The following is a 21,431-nucleotide window of genomic DNA, read 5'->3' as shown; positions in this document are numbered from 1 at the left end:
TTCAATGTCCATCGTTGAACACAGAGAGAGATCATCGAGGTGTCTCGTTTCTTTCTTCTGCTCTGCAATCAGAAGTTCAGTAAGACGTGCCATTGCGTTTGCCTGAGGAGGAAGTGCAGTTTTACTGTGCCGACTGTTTCCAAGTGACCGTTCCATGCTAATTCTGCACAGAGAGCGGCTAGCATCACCTTCCACTGCAGAATGACAGTGGAACGATGAAGTGCCAGCCACAAAATACTCTTTTAGACTTAGTTGATGGATAGAATACAAGCATTAATTGCTGATGAAGTATCTAACTCTCTTCAACGGAGTCGTTTGGTGTTCCTTTTTTTTTTTTTTTTGATTTGGAGTCGTTTGGTGTTTCGATGCGATGAAGATGAAAGAGTGATGACGGAGGGGAAATGATCGTTTGGCCTCGTTTTCTCAGGGCTCGATGCAGGCCATGCATGAAGACGAAGCGACCTGCAACCGCATGCATGCATGGGAAAAAACATAAGAGCTCGTCGAGGGTCAAGGGGTTTATACACTAATTGATCTTGATTAAGTAGATTATCAGTAAAGTACGTTTCAAGGATGAGTGATTGGCGTGCCATTTCTATGTTTTTCTTTTTTGCCAAACATTTCTATGTTCAAAGGCCAAAACCCTAATGAGAATGAATGCAAGAAACTCATACTCTGCTTGAAAGTCGTTTGTTTCGCCTACCGAATTACCTTCATGGTGTTGTGTGAGGTTTAACATTCAATTGACCAAAAAAGCAATTTAGGATCGAATTGGCACAATTATAATAAGTTTAGGACTTTTTTGATAATTTTCTCCTAGATTGGAAGGCATCTTTTGTTACATGAGTGCAAAAGAGTCCACATGACTCTCCTTGTGGCTTGGCAAGGCATTTTTGATATGTACATACACATTGTCTTGGGAGGCTTGATTGAGGATTTAACGATCTAATCTCAACTTTGCTCATTTATCGACTAGGTCTATAGTCATTAGACAAAACTTGTGCAAATTTTTTTCATCTTACCAACTTCAGGGTTGCATCTTGATTGAAGGATCAATACATGTCACGCGTCTAATAAGTTAGAGTTTAATAACGCAAAAGCACTGGAGGAGTAATCGAGAACAGGGTAAGTCATAAATGCTGAAAGCTTACTATAATTTTCTATATAAATAGATTCCGACGTTTTTCTTGTATATAGGTATTCTTCTTAAAACCTAGCTTACATCATATACATACAAATATCCTAACTTTCATTTGTGTCAATGAAATCCCAAATTTGTACCGGTATAACAATAATTTCCTTTGACCATTACATAAAATTCCTAGACTTTCCCCATGTGACACCAATACCCTTATTTATTTTTACTTTCTTACGTGGGCATAATTTAGAGTTTTGCGCCTGTTGGCCTCAAGAGGGGCCCGAAGCGGGCAAACGATTCCTCGTTATAAAGTACTTGCTGCCCACCTGAGATGATGCCATTGGAAAGGGATCACGTCCCATGTCTGGCAGCCGATCGCCGGCCATTATGGGTACAAACAGCACTGGTGACTACTGCATTCTAAGATCTAGAGCACTGGAATAACTCTATTTTCTTGATTCAGAAAATCAAAGGCTTGATCTACAATCTGCTCTTCAAAAGAGTAGAGGAAGCGCTCATTGACAAGAAAATGCATCAGTGGTTTGCAGACAGTATATTTCTTAGTTGCCTATTCTTGGTAGAGCATCATGCATCGACGCTGAAGTATGCGCACAAAGAAGCAATGCGTTACGTACTCTACAGTAAGAAAGAACTTGATTGATCGAACCCGCATAGAGATCGAATGCGTGTCATCCTCTTCAGCAGCTACAAGATTGTATATATCCATGTTGAACAGTCACAAATGAATAAAGAGGGAGAAGAACTTATAACTGTTGTATGAAAAATAAAGATGACCAAGTGACAGGAACTTATGATCATGAGTGGACATGCTCATCGCCCGATTGCTTGGAATGAATCGAATCGGCACCATAAAGGGACCCCTCACTGCTGTCTCGTTTCGAGGAAAGGGTATTGTCTCTTGATATAGCGTGGCTCTCCTGCCGTGAACCCCCTGCGTCTTCATCCCCGAAATAAGCAGCATGATCTAGTGACCCTGTCTTGCTGTATCTGCTGCTTCCTTTCGGACTCGAAAGGTCGAATGTGGAGCTCCCATCCTGCGAGGCAGCACGATCTAGCGACCCTCTTTTGCTGTACCTGCTGCTTCCTTCTGGACTCGAAAGATCGACTCTGTCGAACGATCTCCCGCTGCTCTTATGGCTCAGGGAATATTTTCCGCTATCTTTGCTCGTCTTGTGAACTGAAGACAAGCTACCATTGGACAAGCTCGATTTGTGTGAATAATAAATGCTTTCCTCATGCAAGAACCAACTGCTTCTGTCCCTCCTCTTGACACTTTCATCCCTCGACATGCTACTCTTCCTGCTCGAACCCGAATCAGATCCCTTGCCGGTGCTTTTGCTATCCTCATCATCGCCATGCTTGTGACATTCGTCAACCTTTGTGTCCTGCTTCTCTATGCTGTCTTCATCACCGCGATTCTGATGTTCCCCAGAAGTATTCTCCTTGTTGCCTTTCTCATCGTCACTTTCGCCATTGCTGCCACTGTCGCTGTCGCTTCTATTTGATTCCTGGGAATGCTTGTTGGGCTCTGGAGGAGGAGCAGCCACGGGGTCAGGTGGAGCCACTAGAAGGAAGCTTAGAGTAGTAACGACGTCGCTGATTAGAGGGCGGACTGAGGCTTCTTCTTGCAGACACATGGCTACGATGGCAACAGCCTGATTTAATGCTTTTTCAGGAAATCTGCGTTGAAGCAACGGATCGGCCATGTCTGGATACGATCCCGGGTCCCTGAATTTGGGCTGAGCCTGTACGCAAGTGCGGCCCCTGTACAAGTTAGAGAGTAGGATGCAGAGAACATAAATTACATTGACTATCATTGGATCGTAGAATTACCCAAGCAACTAGGTTTTGCTCATCAGGGGGTTTTGTCGTGTCAATTGCTCTGCGTCCGGTGATGAGTTCTAGCAGGACAACTCCGAAACTATACACGTCGGACTTTGGTGTAAGTTCGCCCATTCTTGCATATTCCGGAGCACAATAGCCATAAGTACCCATAACCCTGGATGAGACGTGCATCTTGTCTCCGGCAGGCCCAAGCTTGGCCAGTCCAAAGTCGGATAATTTCGGATTGAAAGCCTCATCCAACAAGATGTTCGAGGACTTCAAGTCACGGAATATAACGGGTGGATTGGCTTTATCATGCAGATACTCGAGACCCTGTGCAGCGCCGAATCCTATCTTCATTCTGGTGAGCCAATCCAGAGGCTTCTGCTGTGGTTCAATGTCTGCGGCACAAACTACGACACGAGTTAGTAATGATTCGTAACAAAGAAGGTAGATGAGATATCTCCTCATCTACGTTGTTATCAGCACGCTGATTCAGCGAAAATACATTCCAAATCAAATTTAAACTGTTACAAATACCGAGCAGGTGATCTTCTAGAGAACCTCCAGGCATGTACTCATACGCGAGAAGTCTTTGATCTCCATCGGCACAATACCCGATGAGATTAACTAGATTTTCGTGGTGCAAGAGACTCAACATGAGGACCTCGACGAGGAACTCCTTGTTTCCTTGTAGTCCATGCCTGTCGAGTTGCTTGACAGCAACCACCTGACGAACAAGGAAAGCGCGGTTTGCATAAGCCCTGCATTTTCCCACGATAAAGAAGAGGGAGATTGAGCGGAAGCCTCTCTGTCACCTGCCCGGTCCCCTGGAGGGTTCCTTTGTATACTCGACCAAATCCACCTTCGCCCAACAAGCACTCTTGCCGGAAATTCTTTGTGGCCGAGGCTAACTCGCGGAAAGTGAAATTCTGTGCCCTAATATTTCCATGCTCGACTTCCTTGTCTTTGCCTCCGGGCTTCGGCTTCTTGGTTCCAGCAACTATAATATATGACAAGTACAAGGAGGAAAGTTTAATTTTTAGACAGTACCTCAAAGACATCACAAATGACCAACTACTAATAGCAGGAGCTACAAATCTTAATCGTGAAAGTTCCGGTACTTAGTGCATTAATTAGATCTTCCGGGCCACAGACTTAGAAGCTACAAAGCTCATGGTCACTCTGTGCAGCATCTCCCAGTGAAGCGAATTTCCAAAAGACAGATATTTGAGAGTCATCCAAATCGGTTTTTGAGGCGAGGCCTGATGTATATTATCATTCCCATTCAATATCAGCAAACATCATAACCTTCTTTTCACCCTTTCACGACACCACTAGAATTCTATGTTCCCAAATCATGTCTTTAGCCAGATATTAGTACCTTTAAAAGATCCTGAGGTTCCTGTAAATGGAAACGAGAACAAAATAGAGACATAGAGACATAGAGAAGAGAAATAAGAAACTCGAATTCCGGCGCATCCATGGATTAATCTGAACTTTTAAATGAAGATATAACACTTGCAAAAAATGCATATGCCTCGGAATGATCACATTGTACATATACTCATGCAATCGAAATCAAGAATTTACCATCGGCTGCATCATTATCAAGCTCCTTTTGGCTCTTCTGTAATGAGAAACAGGGGCAGCAATTCATGCCTGGATCCGGCTAAAATCCCTCACGCAGACCTGCTGGGTCTCTGGAATAAACCGATTTGGATCACGAACACGTCGGTCAAGAATCCATAAAAGTGACACGGCAATGAAAAGATTTCAGCAACAAACATAAGATGATTCAGAAGAGAAGAAAAAGAAGGGCAAGGAAACAAAGAGAGGGTCCTTCAAATTGGGTTGTGGGGAAATTTGAAGCAAAAGGAGGAAAAAAAGATAAAAAAAAATTGGAGGACCCTGAACGTGGGTCGGGCAGTTAATGGGATTTAACCAAGAGGACAGAGGAATTTCAAAGGTTTTTCTTGAATTTCTTGGTGGAAATTGCTACGGAGAAAAAGGAGGAGGATTGAGTGGACGTTTCGTCGCAAGGAGAGGCAAACGTGGGTGGGACTTTTCTTTCTTTTCGAAATTCAGTTAGGAGATGGAGGTAAAAAGTCCTATGTTTCCAGGCTTTGAGGAGGCTGTCAAAACGGTTAATACACTGAAAACAGGGTCAAAACGGTTAAAAATACATAGTCAGCTCAACTCCATGCATTTCTCACATATCATGGGTATGTTCAGATAAGATTTCTTTTTGTCAAATAATGGCTAATACCATCGAAAATCTCAAATCGATACCTCATAATGCATTTACTACAGATTAATTTTCGTCTTGCAAGAAATTTCTTGCTGGTCTTTTCATGATACATTCACCAAAAATCTAATTTTTATTCCACAAAAAAAGTGCGATACGAGTGATTGGTTAAATGCACGTGTCAACACATGTGACAGACAACTACAGGAAGAATTTGATGTGGAGAATGACATATCCAACGTGAAAAATTCACACTTGATGGCACATATGAACTTTAACCGAAAGCAGATTTGAGTGAAGGATATTAGTTTCGATTTTACAAAAGTTAATTTAAGGTAAACATATTAAGAAGGTACTGATTTAAGTTTTTTTTTTCTTGACAAAAATTAGCTTAGGTGTAAATGTGAGATGAAGGATCGATTTGAGATTTTTTTTTTTTTTTGTGAGACGAAAATTGGGTATGGTAAATGTGCCTTGAGAATACCAATTTGTGATTTTTATGTGGTGTCAATGCTTTGAGTAATTATAGTCAATGTAGCAAATATGATATCTCGTCAATTTTTTTTTTCCTGTCGAAAGTAATATTTCATCATGTGGTTAAAATAGAAGAATAATATTGAGAATTGACTTGGGATTCTAGAAGAGCATGCGATCTGACCCATAAACATGATCTATTAGACGACAGTCTCGTTACGTATCATGTGTATCAATACTCCTTTGGGTAAAAATTCATAGGATGATGGAAGTTAATGAAAAGCAAAACACCATGCATATGTGTAAATAATTGGTTGATAAATCATAACGTGAACAAGAAGGTATGAGCGATGAATCCACCTTTGATCCTCTAACTTGTACCTATCGCGTAATTAGAGTTTTCTAACTTATTTTGTGTTATCGAACCCCTTCATTTGTAAGAAATGCTCAATCAAATTCCATCAATAACAACCTAATGTGACATTTTTATTATTCGAATATGAAAGCTCCGGAAATTAGTAATTTTAAATTATGGGGCAATTAGTTATTACTTGAGATGAAATGGTAAGAAAAAGAGAGAGGAATAAATACTATTTAATGCTGTCTTTGAAAGCCTTTGAGTTTTTTTTTTTTTTTATATCTTCGAGGTAACCAATATAATCTAAACATACTTTCTGAAACACATTCTAACATTAATCGTTTTTATTTAAAGAATTAATATATTGAAAAACCCAAAACTGATATACATATAATAAATTTATCTAAAAATAATTTTTTGATTGAAATACCTTAAACTAATACATTTATGATAAATTTACTCAATAGCCAAAAGTCCTACACTAGTACATTTGTAACAAATACACCACTTATGAAATTGGATTAATATTATAAAAATGATATAACTGTAATAAATAGATGGTAAAATCCCAAAATGATATACTAGTCAACTATCACATATTATCCAACTCAATAATTTGATAGTAAAATTTAACATAAACTAATAAAGGGTAATTATTACAGGTGTATCGGTTTTTAGTAAATTTGTCAAAAGTGTATTAGTTTATGGGTTTTTGATGGTAAAAAAATTAGTTTTTGGTAAATTCATCCTAAGTATACCGATTTTGAGTTTTTTAGGGTATTAATACTTGTTTAAACAGCATAGTTTCTTAAATATACTCGAACAAATATTACCTTTTAGAAAATATTAGATATTCGACATGCATACCAATCTCAATTGGACCGGAGAGAAAGTACATTCCTGGGTTATATAGGAGGGGTGCATAATAACCAAAATTTATGTTTCGAAATAATTTTTCTATTCCGGACACATTTCGGAAATAAAACATATTTGATAAACCTACTCAATTTTTATTTCGGAATAGATTTCTATTCCAGAAATTGATTTGGAAGATAAATCAGAAGTAGAAATTTTCTACTTTTGATTTCTGGAAGAGAAATCAAAAATAATTTCTCCCACTAAACCCTAATTTTGGTGAGTCCTCCCTCATCTCCTCTACGTCTCTACCTCCTCCTCCTCCGCCTCTCCTCATTTTATTAAAAATAAAAATAAAAATATTCATTTTATTCATTTAAAAATAAAAATAAATTTATTAAAATAAACTTATTAAAAATAAATAAATTATTTTTATTTATCATTTATTTTAAATTTATTAAAAATAAATTTATTTATGATAAATAAAAATAAATTATTTTTATTAAAAATAAATTTAATAAATTTATTTTTATTTTGGCCAAATAATTTTTTTTTATTCATTTTAAAATAAATTATTCGTAAAATAAAATAAAATATAATAAATAAAATAAATTCATTTTTAAGGATATTTTAATTTTAAAATAAAATGATATTTTTATTTTATTTTATTTTATTCTTTATTTTTTTGTTACTAAATCATTTTTATTTTTATTTTTATTTTTTATATTAAAGGTCGTCGGTCGTTGTCATGCCGCCATCCGAAAAAGAAATTTTGTGTTGTTATCAAACGAATTTTTATTTTTAGAGTAGAAATTTTGTGTCATTATCAAACGGTTATTTTTGCTTAGAAACTCTTCTAGAAATAAAAATAAAAAATATATTTATGTTCCATAAACTATTTCTTGAACATAATGGTTGTCATGCGCGCCTAGGATTTGCTGCGTTTTGTCTAATGTTTAATTTTTTTTTTATAATTATTATGCCCTAAATTTTCTTCAAAGTTACCTTGAGTTAATAATATTACCTATGCCAAAAAAATTAGAAATTCATTTTTGCTAGTTGGGTATTAAAAAATGCAAGAAGAAAAAGAAAAAGAAAAAACATGTACGTGCAAAAGCGCTGAGTTTGGCACAAAGATAAAAGTGACCTAAAATGGCACAAAATCTTGCACAATTACTTCTTTGGAAAACCTCTCTCTTTCCTTCTCTCTTTATTCAAGAGCATGAGTTTATCTTAGAGCATCCTCCTAAGCACTCCTTTGCTTTACTCACTTTTGCTAAGGCTTTACTCAATTATGATTATCTTAGACTTTGGCTCTTTGAAACTAGCAGAAAATGGGGAACAAGCAGCAACCTTTTAGAGATAGTATGGAGAAAATTTTGCTAAACTAGGATATATTTATGATAAATGTCAAGGGAGAAACTTGATATTAGGGGGTGCATGATAACCACCTATTTCTGTTCCAGAAACAATTTTTCTATTCCAGATTTGTTTCTGAAATAGAAATCTATTTGATAAAATTATTACAATTTTCTATTTCTGAAATAGAATCTTGTTCCAGAAATAAGTTTGGAATATAAATCATAAGTAAAAAATTTATATTTCTCTATTTTTGAAACAGAAATGAGAAATAAAAATTCTTTTCATCGTTTGTCAATCGGTCATTCATTCGTCGCCACCGACCACCGTCTATCAGTCACTCATCGCCTCTGCCACCGCCGCTCACCAGTTGCCCCACCAGTCATCGATTGCCGCCGCCGCCGGTCGCCGGCGGCCGTTGCCATTATTTGTCACCGCAGATCGCCGACCGCCACCGTTCGAAAAGAAGAAATTTTATGTCATTATCAAACAATTATTTTTGCTTGAAAACTCTTCTAAAAATAGAAATAGAAAAATCTATTTCCTTTCAAAAATCAATTTCTTACTAGAATGGTTATCATTCACCCCTAAATATACTGCCGAGTTTTGTATGATCTCAATTGCAATAGCATGCACCGTCCCGACAAAGTTGTCAGGAAATGAAATAGCCCGGTCTAGGAATGGCTATTTTAACCGCCCCCCCATCGAATGCTCGGTCTGTCGTGTCCCGGTAGAGGCGGGTAAAACCTGCAATCGATGGGTTTTGAAAAGGTGGAATGGGGTGGGCTGCGGATGGATATAAACGGCCCTGCTCCGCCCCATCCCAAATCCCCAATCATATGTTGAAAATGTAGAGATTTCAAGTGTTAATTTTAGCTCCTTTTATGGAAGCTGTGTTGCTTCGGTAATATGTGATTTCTTACCTTCTGTGTAGATTCCAATATTAATATGAATACTTTCAATGATATACTCCCTTCTCTCATCGTTTTTTCATGAAAGTTTTCCAAATTAGACTTTTATGCTAATAGATATAAGAATTCCGAATTCATATCTCTTTTTGTACAATTCATTCAACGTGCAAATTTTTTCCAAAGATCATTACCTAAGTTAAAATATATTTATTGACAAATCCACTCTAAAATTTTCAAGTTCGAATTTTTTCGTAGAGAGAAGCAAGTGGGGCAGCAAAATCTATATCCTTGTTGAAGTTAGGAATTGGGCATGTAAATATATTTCGAGTGGGGCATTACATCCTCCTTGGACATCTCTAATAATAGTGTGGTGAGGATAGGGGATGCAGTCCCCGCACCTGCTCTACCTCATTACCATCCTTATCCCGACCCTCTAAATATTGCATTGCATCCGCATTAATGAAACCCGTAGCTTTATCAGTACTAAAAAAAGGCCCAAAATTACCAACAACCTATTGAATGAAAGTTCCTCTCTAAGCATTCTATAATCTACAAGGGTGTCAAACAAATATGGGTTGATCCAAAAGTAGACTGAATTGTATCTACTCCACACATGAAAGTTGGGGTGCAGATTTTTTACTTAAAAAAAAAAGTTGGGGTGCTGATTTTTGCCTTCATGTCCTAGGAAAATAAGGCGATATCTACCAACGGCTCCGGTGCCGGGGAAGAAAACCCGAACCGAACTGTAATCTCGGTCAGGTTTCTACCCGGGCAGTATATCGGCTCGGGTTCAGGAACTATCCATATCCGAACCACTTGTTTCCGGGTTTGTGGGAAGATCCGATCCGATCCGACCCGACCCGACCGACCCTGCCCCACCGGCGTCCCAGCTTTGACCTCACAGACTCAGAACCGCCCTCACGTTCGCGAACTCGAAAAGACCAATTTGCCCCGTACGGAACCCCTAATTTAAGAATCCGCACCTCGGCCTCGTCAATCCCTCTATCGCGAACTCTGGTACCGCGCGCGTCGCCGTCGCCGTCGTCTTCCTCCGCCTCAGCCTCCGGCGATCCTCCTCCTCGCCCTATCTCCTCGCCTTCGATTCGCCGCCCGCGATTCAGGTTTGAGTTCGTTCGCTCGCTCACTCCCTCCGTTCGGTCTCCTTCCTCCGTTTCGTGGGTTTGGATTTCCGTCGCGTTTGATTGCGCTTCAGTGTTGAAGCGTGCCAGAAATTTGCTTCTCCTTATTGGAGCTGCTATCGGATGAATCTTAGCTTCGTTTCGATTGCCCATTGAGCTAGAGCTAACCCGTCGTCGCTCCTGAGCAGTTGCTGTGTTTAAAAACTGCAGCTTTAGCTGCTGAAGGACGATGTTCTGCCGATTAGATGCTGTTTCGATCTTCGTAATGCGGGCTACGGCGGCTTTTCTTGCTCTGTGCTGATGAGTCTGCTGAGAGATCTAATGCCTTTTGATGTGTTGAATTTTTTTTTTTTTTCTGGGACTTGGGTAGTGATGTGTACATCGAATTCGTGGAGACGGCCACTTTATCTTTTGAGCAAGTGAGTAAATTCTCTTGGATTTTGTGCCTTTTGGAGAATTTGGGCACTAATTGATGTGTTTGTACTGTTGGCGATGCGGCTTTGCCATGACTGACGGGGAAAGATATATGATTTGCTTTGGACTTAAGAATGGAAGTTTGTGCATCTGCATTTGCAGTTTTTTGAATCCTTGCACATTTAGATTGTTGCAGACAATTCATGAAGTACTTCGAGCAACTTCATAGCCTCTTTGAAGCAGATGCCTTCTTTCGTCGAATTAGTTTCATTTTTCCTAATGTAGGGATTGCGGGCTTTCTCGCGAAAAACGTTACGTTGAGTCTTTTTAGTTAATGAGTAGACATTTGGCCAAAGTAGATGGGGTGGTATGCTGAAGTGAATATTGAGATGAGTTGTCTCATTTATAGAGGAGTGAGGACTGGGAACTAAGCTGCATGGCTTCTGAAATTACATGTGGGATTCCGGTGAATCGTTTATTCTCTTCTGCTTGATGATATTTTTTAAGTATGGTTATATCCATCTACTACTGACATTGTTCTAGTCATCGTTTGACACGGAATGCACTTAGTGTGCGGTTACTTGAGATGGGACTGCTGGTCCTCTTGCAAATGAGGCCTTTCTACTTATGTGAATTTAAATAGGGTCTCTTGGTCAGTTCTAGGTCTGTGCCCTAAAGGTATTTCTCATCTGGAGATACACAAAAGCATGGTGAGGAGATCTGCACTTTTGAGGGATCCAAAGAGTAAAGAGAACTTAATAGACCCAGCATCAAATAGTTGAATTTTGAGATCACCAGCTATCTACGTGCAAGACTTATTATTAAGTTCAATATCCCATAAAGGGACTAGACGATTCATTGGTGTACAATAAAATGATAAGAATTTTGTAGTTCAGGGATGCAGGAATTGAATATTTAAAGGACATGTTGAACAAGGGTCACGTCACTAGAGAAATTGGGTGAAACATGTCTGAATAGAAGAAATAGGATTATAACGGAGCAAAACTTTGTCCAAAGCTATTAAATCTCAAGTTAGTGAGGTCTCTCAACTTATGGGGAGTCTGGGTAGAGATGGTTGTGTTGAAGTAGGTCCCCCCTTTTTGTAAGCTGTTTGGTCGAATATTCTTTCATAGAATTTGAGATGTATAGCTAAGAAGACCAAAAAAAAAAAAAAAAAAAAAAAAAAAAAAAGGCTTTTTCTCCTATGGTTTCGTTACTTGAAGTAGGGCCTCTTAATCTTGCATACCTTAAGTTTATTGCATAGTTTCTGAGCTCATTTGCATCATATTATTATGGTTTGTGGTCCATTAGAAGTTGATCATGCCAGTTGAGTTGCTTGCCATTGGAATATCATCTTCTGATTACATTATGACACGTAAGGCAAAATTTTTGGTCTGTGTGCTTTGGCTGCTTTAACGTAGATATTCATCGGGTTGTCTTTAAGCACCAGTTGTCAAATTTATATTTCTTGTTTTCCTATGAGTAATAGAATTCAGTGCACCTTACTGAATTGACCATCGACAAATCCTCCTTCATTTGGATATTAGTGCATTTGTATTATTTTGATTTGCATTTAAATCTGAGCAAAACATAGCACCTTTCCTAGAAGTTTGAACTCCATTTTTTTTGTTAAAAATCCTCTGGGGTCTCTGTGAGAGTAACCTAAATGCATACTAGTGGCTATTCCTCTTTGGCATCATCTAATGCTATAACTCCTTGAATTGAACTCATTGTGACGGAATCTTATCTTATGCGCTCTAATTTCTATTCTGTGCAGGACGAGTTCTGGATTTGCTCTGCTGCTGCTGGAATTATTCATTCATTTCCTCAATACCCTTCAAATGAATTCGCTGGTTACCACAGGAGAAATTTAAACGCGACTTGGTCTCGGAAGGCTAACTGGTATTTTGTCAACTTTTTGTATTCCTTCCTACGGATGGGCTTTCTTCCTCATTCTTTAAAAGTCCATTGCAGATTCTACTTTCCCTTGGAGGTTTGTGTTGGGTGCATTCTTACTGCAACTGTGTTGATACATCCATTTATGAGAGGATGGAAAAATTCTCTTAAATTGATTGGAAATAGACCTTCTCACTGATTTATGGCCGATCAATCTTTAAGCATCACCAATGCCGATCATTCTCTAGCTGTAGCACTTGCTGATCATGGACATGCTGATCAATCGATTGCTGTAGCCGATGATTCCCTGGCCAATTATCCTTTAGCTATCGGTCAAGAATTTCCCGATGTTGAAACTTGCCGGAGGACACTGAAAGATACTGCCATTGCACTGCATTTTGATCTTCGAATAGTTAAATCAGATCGCAGCCGATTTATAGCCAAGTGCTCTAAAGAAGGTTGCCCATGGCGTATCCATGTAGCTAAGTGCCCTGGAGTCCCAACTTTTTCTATAAGAACCCTGCATGGAGAGCACACATGTGAAGGAGTTCACAATCTCCATCACCAGCAAGCATCAGTTGGCTGGGTTGCAAGATCTGTTGAAGCACGCATACGCGACAATCCACAGTACAAACCGAAGGAAATTCTGCAAGATATCCGTGATCAACATGGAGTTGCTGTCTCCTACATGCAAGCTTGGCGGGGAAAGGAGCGTAGCATGGCCGCACTTCATGGTACTTTTGAAGAAGGGTATCGCCTTCTTCCTGCCTACTGCGAGCAACTAAGGAAAACAAACCCAGGAAGCATAGCATCCGTTTTTGCCACAGGACAAGAAAACTGCTTTCACCGCCTTTTCATTTCCCATCGCGCATCAATATACGGATTCATAAATTTTTGTAGGCCACTGTTGGAGATTGACAGAGCACATCTGAAAGGAAAATACCTGGGGACGTTACTCTGTGCCTCAGCTGTTGATGCTGATGACTTGTTGTTTCCATTGGCTATTGCTGTTGTTGACACAGAAACTGAGGAGAACTGGATGTGGTTCATGTCGGAGTTGCGGAAGCTTTTGGGTGTGAATACTGACAACATGCCTAGGCTTACTATATTGTCTGAAAGGCAAAGGGGCATTGTTGAAGCCGTAGAAACGCATTTTCCAAGCGCGTTCCATGGTTTCTGCTTGAGATATGTCAGCGAAAACTTCCGTGACACTTTCAAGAACTCAAAGTTGGTTAATATATTCTGGAATGCGGTGTATGCCCTCACAGCAGTTGAGTTCGAAAGTAAGATCACAGAGATGGTGGAGATTTCACAGGATGTCATACCCTGGTTTGAACAATTCCCTCCTCAACTATGGGCTGTGGCTTACTTTGAGGGTGTCCGGTATGGGCATTTCACCCTGGGGATCACAGAGTTATTATATAATTGGGCCCTTGAATGTCATGAGCTGCCTATTGTGCAGATGATGGAACAAATACGTCATCAATTTACATTATGGTTTGATCAACGTCGTGAGATGGGCATGAGATGGACATCAATTCTTGTTCCATCTGCAGAGAAGCGCATTCAGGAGGCAATTGCAGATGCTCACTGCTATCAGGTACTTCGTGCTAATGAAGTTGAGTTTGAGATCGTCTCGACTGAACGTACAAACATTGTGGACATAAGAACTCGTGTTTGCTCATGTCGACGTTGGCAACTCTACGGACTGCCTTGTGCTCATGCTGCTGCTGCACTCATCTCATGTGGTCAGAATGTCCAGTTATTTGCAGAGCCATGCTTCACCGTGGCTAGTTACCGAGGAACATACTCACAGGTGATAAATCCCATTCCAGATAGGAGTTTGTGGAAGGAGCCTGGTGAGGGAACTGATGGTGGAGGCGCCAAGGCCGACATCAATATACGCCCACCCAAGACACGTCGGCCCCCCGGTAGGCCAAAGAAGAAGGTTCTGAGAGTGGAGAACTTGAAGCGCCCTAAAAGGGTTGTTCAGTGCGGCCGCTGCCATCTGTTAGGACATTCACAGAAGAAATGCACGATGCCTTTATAATCCCTTAAATTAGATTTTTTTCATTTTATAACCCTTTCTTTTTCCTCCCCAAATCATGTTGATCCACCACAAGTTTTTTCTTTACTTTTTCCCTCCTGGAATTTGCTATAGAGTTCGTGTAATTTGTAAGCATGGAATGGCTGTACGTTAGCTGTTTAGTTTCATAATGACAAACCATTGAGAGATTAGGTTGGCTTGTCAATCTCATGCATGAACATGCGTACCAAAGTGTGATCAACTTATCATGTATTTTGCTTCGATCAATGAGAGTTTTGCTGTTGCGCACTTTATATCACCACTTCTCATTCTTGCTTCGACGAGTGACTTCGTTACCCGGGCACTTGTCCAGTTCGCTTTTGTACCATACATACAAAACCACTTTTATGGTAAGTTCTTGTGCACACGTTTGTACGATCAAGTATAAAGACAGTGACATTTTAGGACATACATTTTAGGGTTATCTGATGATTTTGGGAACGCGAATTGGATCTTTATGATTGCACTTGCTTCCGCTGCAGTGTCTAAAGAGGATCGAATTGCAATACGTAGGATGAAGCTTCTCCGTGAAATAGACCTAATAAGACAAATATGAATTTGAATTTCAAAGATTTCATTGCACGTGTGGAGTGTAATTAAGTACATTACATCAGTGACCATCGTTATTTCTCCAGATCTTAAGGCTATGGCTGTTAAAGAAGGCTCAAAAAGTGAGTGTTCTTGGTTCAACACTAGTTCAGAAGAATGAATTCCGGGCTGATCCCAGAAATGTTAAAAAGACAACTTCATCATGCAAAAATCACTGCCATAGAAGCAGTACGCTGGCTAAGAATTGAACTTCAACCAAACATACTGGGAAGAGGTCTCACGGCCATAAATGCATCCACCATCTGCCAGAACAGAAAAAGGAAATATTATCAAGTTATCGCAAATGCCTCCCTGCAGTGAAAAATGTCAAGTCCTCTTGATGAATTTACTTTAGGATTTTGTTAACAAAGCAACCGGTTAAGGAAATTTTACACTTTCCAATGTACTAATTGTCCTCATGTGTGCACGATCAGTGTTTGGAGAATTTCAGAGGGTGCTTGGAAAAGTGCATTATATGCTGAAAGTACTGTAACTCTCATGCAGGATCTGAGGGCTATACTGAAGTGAACTTGCATTTGTGGAACTGAAGACTTTCAAACCAGAGAAGACTTATTTTCAGCCCATATCATTTTCTCTTTGATATATATATTTTAAAATCTAAATCAAACTGATTAGCTTAGATATATTCTTGCTGCCACGGCTGCGTAGTTTGAGAACAAAGATCTTGTATACCATAAACAAGGTATTGTAGAAGACGGCCAATTTATCATGATCATATGAAAATACCTTCTCCAAAGTGCATTCATGTTGTAGATTTTCATGTTTTCACAAGGACTATAACCTATCATGCAATCATTCCTACCACATGATAAAACCACCCAAGAACCTTCCAGGTTCAATCATATATGATTGAGAAATCATGCTTACACGTTCAAAGAGCTTACCTCATCTGTCACAGCAGCCCGAGCACGTCGATGTCTCTCTACTATCTCGACCAGGATTTCAGTAAGACGTTTCTTCACATCAAAAGTTAGCATGCGTCCCGATCCATACTCCTACCACAAGAAGATCAGGTGATCTCGAGAACAAACTCAAATAAGCCATTCATCACATTTCCACAAGAAATATTAAACTCACCGTCTTTATATGTTCAAGCTCATCATCATCCTCAAGAAAAAAACTTAAGTATTTCACTGGTATGTCGACCTACAATGTCAACAAGAACAAATCATCATCAATTAACATCCTCTGTAAGTTCCCATCGTAATGAAGAGAGATGACAATGAAGTTGAGAAACCAACACTCCTACTACTCCAATACATTTCACGCCAAATGACAAGTGACCATTTTCCAGCTACTATTAGCTAAAAACACACACCAACTACTGAGATTTATCATGTCAATTATCATGTCAATCATTTCATTTATCTTCAAATCTAGAAATTTGATGCAGAAATTCAGAAAATCCAATGCTGCACTACAACAATCTGAGGAACACAGTACCTCCAGGTTTGCACCATACAGTCTTTGCTTTTCCTTGGTGTCTTGTCCACCGGTAAACGCGTATCTATTTATCTGCAGGCATAAACACAAGCAATTGATGGCTGCCAAACGAATAATGCAGCTTCCGCCTTGATAGATAGGTATGCAACCAACTAAAATAATACTATAGGGATATCTTTTGTTCCGAGTAAAAAAACGCTTTTACCTAGACCAATAATGAGTTCATTATCCATAAATGGAATTTTTATGATAGCACAAGTGCATCATGCAATCAATTTTTTCATTGGCTATCAAGTTACATGATATCCTCTGTTTTAGCAAACCAAGGGGAAAATGAAAAAGAAAGGGTATTGATGACATCTGTGCAGAACAACGCATGGCCATACTGATAAACGTTACTTGCTCACAAGTCAAAATTTAGGCAACATCTTTCTAATATCCCAAATGTTATGACTCATAAACATTACAGAACCACAATTGAGAATACATCTCAGAAAATGGATGATGCCAAATCCCTCAGTTATTCTGCCAACTGCAATTCATCAAAATTCTATGATGATCATGGAAAAATAACAGGTGAAAGAATGCCAGCAGCAAACCTTGTCCTTAATGTCCTTTGCAGAATCAGTCACATAAATGGCCGAGTTTGGATCACTAGCTGACATCTTCCCAGTATCTCCCTACATAGATTTCATCACTCAATGTCAAACTCCAGTGAAATGCACATGCCCTTTATATTACGGTAAAGAGAAGATGTGATTCTTTAGAAGTCATGATAAAGAAAATAAAATTCATTTCATTTACACAGCTACATAAGCATGGCCATCTTGATGCTTAATGGACAAGACATGCTTGCTTGTCATCATGAAATCATTTATGACATTGATGAGGACTTCAATCAACATACTAGATGTTGGATAAAAAAAATACAAAGTCAAATGCTGAACCTTCCATGAACCTTAAGTTCTGGATGTTAAGGTTTCAAATTATAACATGCAATGCCACATCCATGTAAGATGAAATGGTCCATACTCAATTCTTCCTTCAAAGTTTTCCTAAACATGGTGACAATAGAATACTCACACTATGAGAAGTGGAGTTCTTTTCTAAAATTTGTTTACATGGTAAACAATTCCATTCAAACATAGGAAAAGATAAAAGTAGTGCACCATGAGATTCTTTCTTAGTCGTGTTATGAGAGAGCAAGAGAGAGAGAGAGACCAAAACCTCAAACAAACTCAAGCAACTACTTTGAATCTTCATACTTTGCGTAGAGAAAAACAAATCCTTTGTTTCTGTTAAGCACTAAATGCATAGAATATGTGCAAGAACATTATAAGACCTGAAGCGCTGGGAAGAATGAGGATTCAATCAGTGCAGGCTTGTGATATCCGAGTCTGGGAGCTACATCCCTGGTCATTCTAAAATAAGGATCCTGACCAAAGAGAAAAGTTAACATAGTAAGGATGAGATTTCAGGAAGAAGGGAAAAACATGCAAATTTAATTACAGACATAAGGAGGCACAAAAGTCCTCCTTTTCAGAATAAAGATGCCATTTTCGACCCCAAAAAAAAAAAAAAAAAAAAGAACAAAGATGCCATTGGAAAAAAAGATGTTCATTCGATCAACTGACATACGAAATTATTCACAAGTGACAAATCAAGTAATACCATAAAATAGCATTCCATAAGATGAAAACTTCCTCTTGAACAGTCATGGGAAAAAGTCAGGACTAACTATATTAAGGGTTTGTTCATACTTTAGCAATTACACAACCAGAAGTACAATAAACAGAAATATTCAGTAGTCAGAAAAATCCACCTGATCTATTGCACAAGGGATCAAGCATCGAAGATGATCTTTTCCATTAAATAGATGCGGAAAAGAAGATGGGAAAGAAGGTACAGCCTGCAAGATATAATGAACAGTGAGTTAGCCCCAACAGAGTCTGATAGTTCTTTCAACAACTTCACAGTCAAAGAGTACCAGTTTTCACTGTTAATGATACCAGAAGTCTATGATCATTAGCACACTCACGACACCACTATTAATAATAAGGAAACAGGCCAAAAATCATGCACAAGTAATCAACACATAATCAGTAGATAAAGCCTTGGATGATACCTGTACTGGAGGAAAGCTAACTTTTCCTATATGATCTTCCCCGGTGAAGCCAAAAATACCCACAACCTACGTATCGCCAGTTAAATGACTAAGATTAACAGAAACACTCTGAGTTAAACTTAAAGTATGTGCAAGGACGCTGTCAACTTCTTTTAGTAAAAGAAAGCAAATTATATTACCTTATTATATGTGACACACTTAGCAACCTTCACCATGTTCTTGTAGAAGGCACTGCATAAACATCAAATAAAATAGTTCAGACAAGGAAAATATTGCCACCATTGCATTTTCAATAGTAACAGGGTATAAGTGAAGATTCACCAAAGAATTTTAGAATAATACCCAAAAGCTTGTGAGATAAGGAATTATAATATTTACCAAACTTAATGCTACACATGATTCTTACTTACCCACCAACATAATCAAAGTCAGAGAAGATGAAAGTTCTCGTTACGTCGAAACCACAAGCAATAATGTCTTTAGCATTCTCCCTTGCAAGTCTTTGACTTTCTTCCACAGAAATGTTCTTCCACATGCATTTCTCATCATCCGTAAGTTGAATTACCAGAGGAACCTTAAAGGCATCTTGCAGATATCTGAAGGCAGTGACACACGCTAAGCATGAGACATAACCAGATTAAAGGACAACTAACAAAATCTTTCCATTCACGTGCAGAGCAAACCACGGCATACAATTTTCGATCATGGATCATTCTGTAACTACTAAAAATGTACACAAGAAGTCATGGAACCCGGGATATATGCCAGTAAATCAATCAAATTACCATAGCCGAGCTCAAATTTTGCCAATAAAAAAAAAAACAAAAACAATTTAGTCGTGGAATGATCAACATATCCCAAAACAAAGGAAAAAAAAAGTTTCAGCTTCCCCTGCCATAATCCCGTTTGCTATAATATTCGGGTTGCTCGTTATAACCCGTTATCTTCTCTTCCAACAACACGAGTCGCATTGCTGCTACATCACGCTAAATGCAAATGAACAGTGAAAAACGAACGACTAACTTGGTGAACATGAAGGGGATCAAATGGCCCAAATGCAGAGCCTCGGACGACGGCCCTCTCCCGGTGTAGAGGTAAAATTTGTCTCCTCTCTCGTAAGCATCCAGAATCTCGTTGAAGTCCCTGCCACAACATCAATCCGAACACCGGTGAACTCCAACGCCGGAGCGATCGGATAAGAGAAAGGGAAAAAAAAAAAAGCCCCGGCGGAGCGCGAGACCTGTGTGCGAAGAAGACGCCGCGGCGGAGGAAGACGTGAGGGGCGCGGGAGGTGAGGCGCTGGACGCGATCGATCAGGGACTGGTCGAGCCTCTGGCACCCGAACTTGTCGATCAGCTTGTCGTAGTCGATCTTCCCCGACACTTCCCACGGGTTCACTTCCGCCTCCGCCTCCGCCGCCGCCTCCGCTTCGCCGCCGCCCGCCGCCGCCGCCGCTCCCTCCTCTACTGCTCTCTCCTCTCGCTTCTCCATCTACGTTCCCGTCCGATTCGACCGGCCGAGGGGAGCGGAACCACGGCGGAGAGAGGAGGCGGGAAGAGGCGGTGCTTTCCGCGACGACCGCCGTGCAGGGGATTGGAGAAGGGAGAGAGGGATCGACTAGGGGTTTGTAATTTTGTCGTCGATGGCGAGACGGGCTGGAGAGTCTTATTGGGCTCTTAATGGGCTGGGCCGGCCCAGCAATTCAATTTGGAAAAAGGATTATTGGGCTCGGAAAACACTTAAAACTACGGCGAGGCCCCAGGCTCGAGCTCGTCGCCGACGGCACCGGTTTGTCTCGCCGATTGCTCGAATTTAACGCGAGCGCGGGAGCACTCGTGTTGAGGTCGCACGCATGTATCGAGTTATAGTTATTCCGCAAGACCTGCGACCAGAAGACCTAAGGTCGGTGAGCCCGTCTTTGGATGCCAACGGCTAGAAAGTCCTTACGAGGTACATTGAAGCGGGCATTCGAGTCGAGTTCTCATGCACATTATAAAATGTTTGGATTGAGTTGTACTTATTCCGCATGACTTGCAATCGGGAGATTTGAGATTATTGAGCTCATCACTGGGTGCTGACAGCTAGAAAGTTTCCATATAAGCTATGTTATAGGCAGACAACACAGTGCAAGCCTTTTAGAAGTTTCGCTCATAATGTGAATTGAAATAATAATATCGTGGAAAAGAGACAATTCCTTTATTACTAGGTGAATCGATTTCGCAATGCTAGACCGTAATTTTATGAGCATAAAACATGTGGAGGCCACGAAAATATGTATTTTTCATTTTTGATCATTAATATTTTTCTACATTCGAAATTTATAAGTGAGTTCCTTCTTGGTTTCGGTCGTTTCAACTGCCATTTTTCAATTTTGGAGCTATTATGTGATGATTAATTAGCGAATTTGCTTTGAGGTTGTGCAATGGGATAAGATATTTTATTATATATTCTTTTTCTTCTGGTGGTTCAAACTCATAGTGTGTTTGTTTTGTGAAAATTTAATGATTTGTTAGATATTTTCTTAAATATGA

The 21,431-nt window shown here is 39.6% G+C and overlaps 3 protein-coding genes across 3 annotated transcripts; 1 reads left to right on the top strand and 2 right to left on the bottom strand.

Annotated features, from left to right (window-relative positions):
- Positions 1-1,953: 1,953 nt before the first annotated feature.
- On the bottom strand, positions 1,954-4,643 carry LOC104434775 (probable serine/threonine-protein kinase PBL26). The gene is made up of 7 exons (XM_039306903.1): positions 4,577-4,643; positions 4,368-4,388; positions 4,153-4,248; positions 3,802-3,986; positions 3,524-3,713; positions 2,993-3,384; positions 1,954-2,904 (listed from the first exon to the last, which is right to left on the bottom strand). The coding sequence occupies exons 1-7, from the start codon at positions 4,641-4,643 to the stop codon at positions 1,954-1,956; spliced, it is 1,902 nt and encodes a 633-aa protein (XP_039162837.1).
- Positions 4,644-10,141: 5,498 nt separating this feature from the next.
- On the top strand, positions 10,142-14,977 carry LOC104426603. The gene is made up of 3 exons (XM_010039722.3): positions 10,142-10,309; positions 12,519-12,643; positions 12,716-14,977. Exon 3 carries the CDS (start codon positions 12,840-12,842, stop codon positions 14,685-14,687), a length of 1,848 nt encoding a protein of 615 aa, XP_010038024.2. The 5' UTR covers positions 10,142-10,309; positions 12,519-12,643; positions 12,716-12,839; the 3' UTR covers positions 14,688-14,977.
- A 299-nt stretch (positions 14,978-15,276) lies between these two features.
- Positions 15,277-20,522, bottom strand: LOC104428686 (tryptophan--tRNA ligase, cytoplasmic). The gene is made up of 12 exons (XM_010041649.3): positions 20,141-20,522; positions 19,924-20,043; positions 19,311-19,496; positions 19,080-19,131; positions 18,901-18,966; positions 18,598-18,684; positions 18,118-18,210; positions 17,375-17,455; positions 16,776-16,847; positions 16,410-16,478; positions 16,217-16,327; positions 15,277-15,574 (listed from the first exon to the last, which is right to left on the bottom strand). The coding sequence occupies exons 1-12, from the start codon at positions 20,389-20,391 to the stop codon at positions 15,524-15,526; spliced, it is 1,239 nt and encodes a 412-aa protein (XP_010039951.2). The 5' UTR covers positions 20,392-20,522; the 3' UTR covers positions 15,277-15,523.
- Between the last annotated feature and the right edge of the window lie 909 nt (positions 20,523-21,431).

The sequence above is a fragment of the Eucalyptus grandis genome, chromosome 2 (assembly GCF_016545825.1).
Source record: "Eucalyptus grandis isolate ANBG69807.140 chromosome 2, ASM1654582v1, whole genome shotgun sequence".
Lineage (NCBI taxonomy): Eukaryota > Viridiplantae > Streptophyta > Magnoliopsida > Myrtales > Myrtaceae > Eucalyptus > Eucalyptus grandis.
The sequence above is the reverse complement of the archived record's forward strand: the minus strand, read 5'-3'. Positions and strand labels throughout refer to the sequence as shown.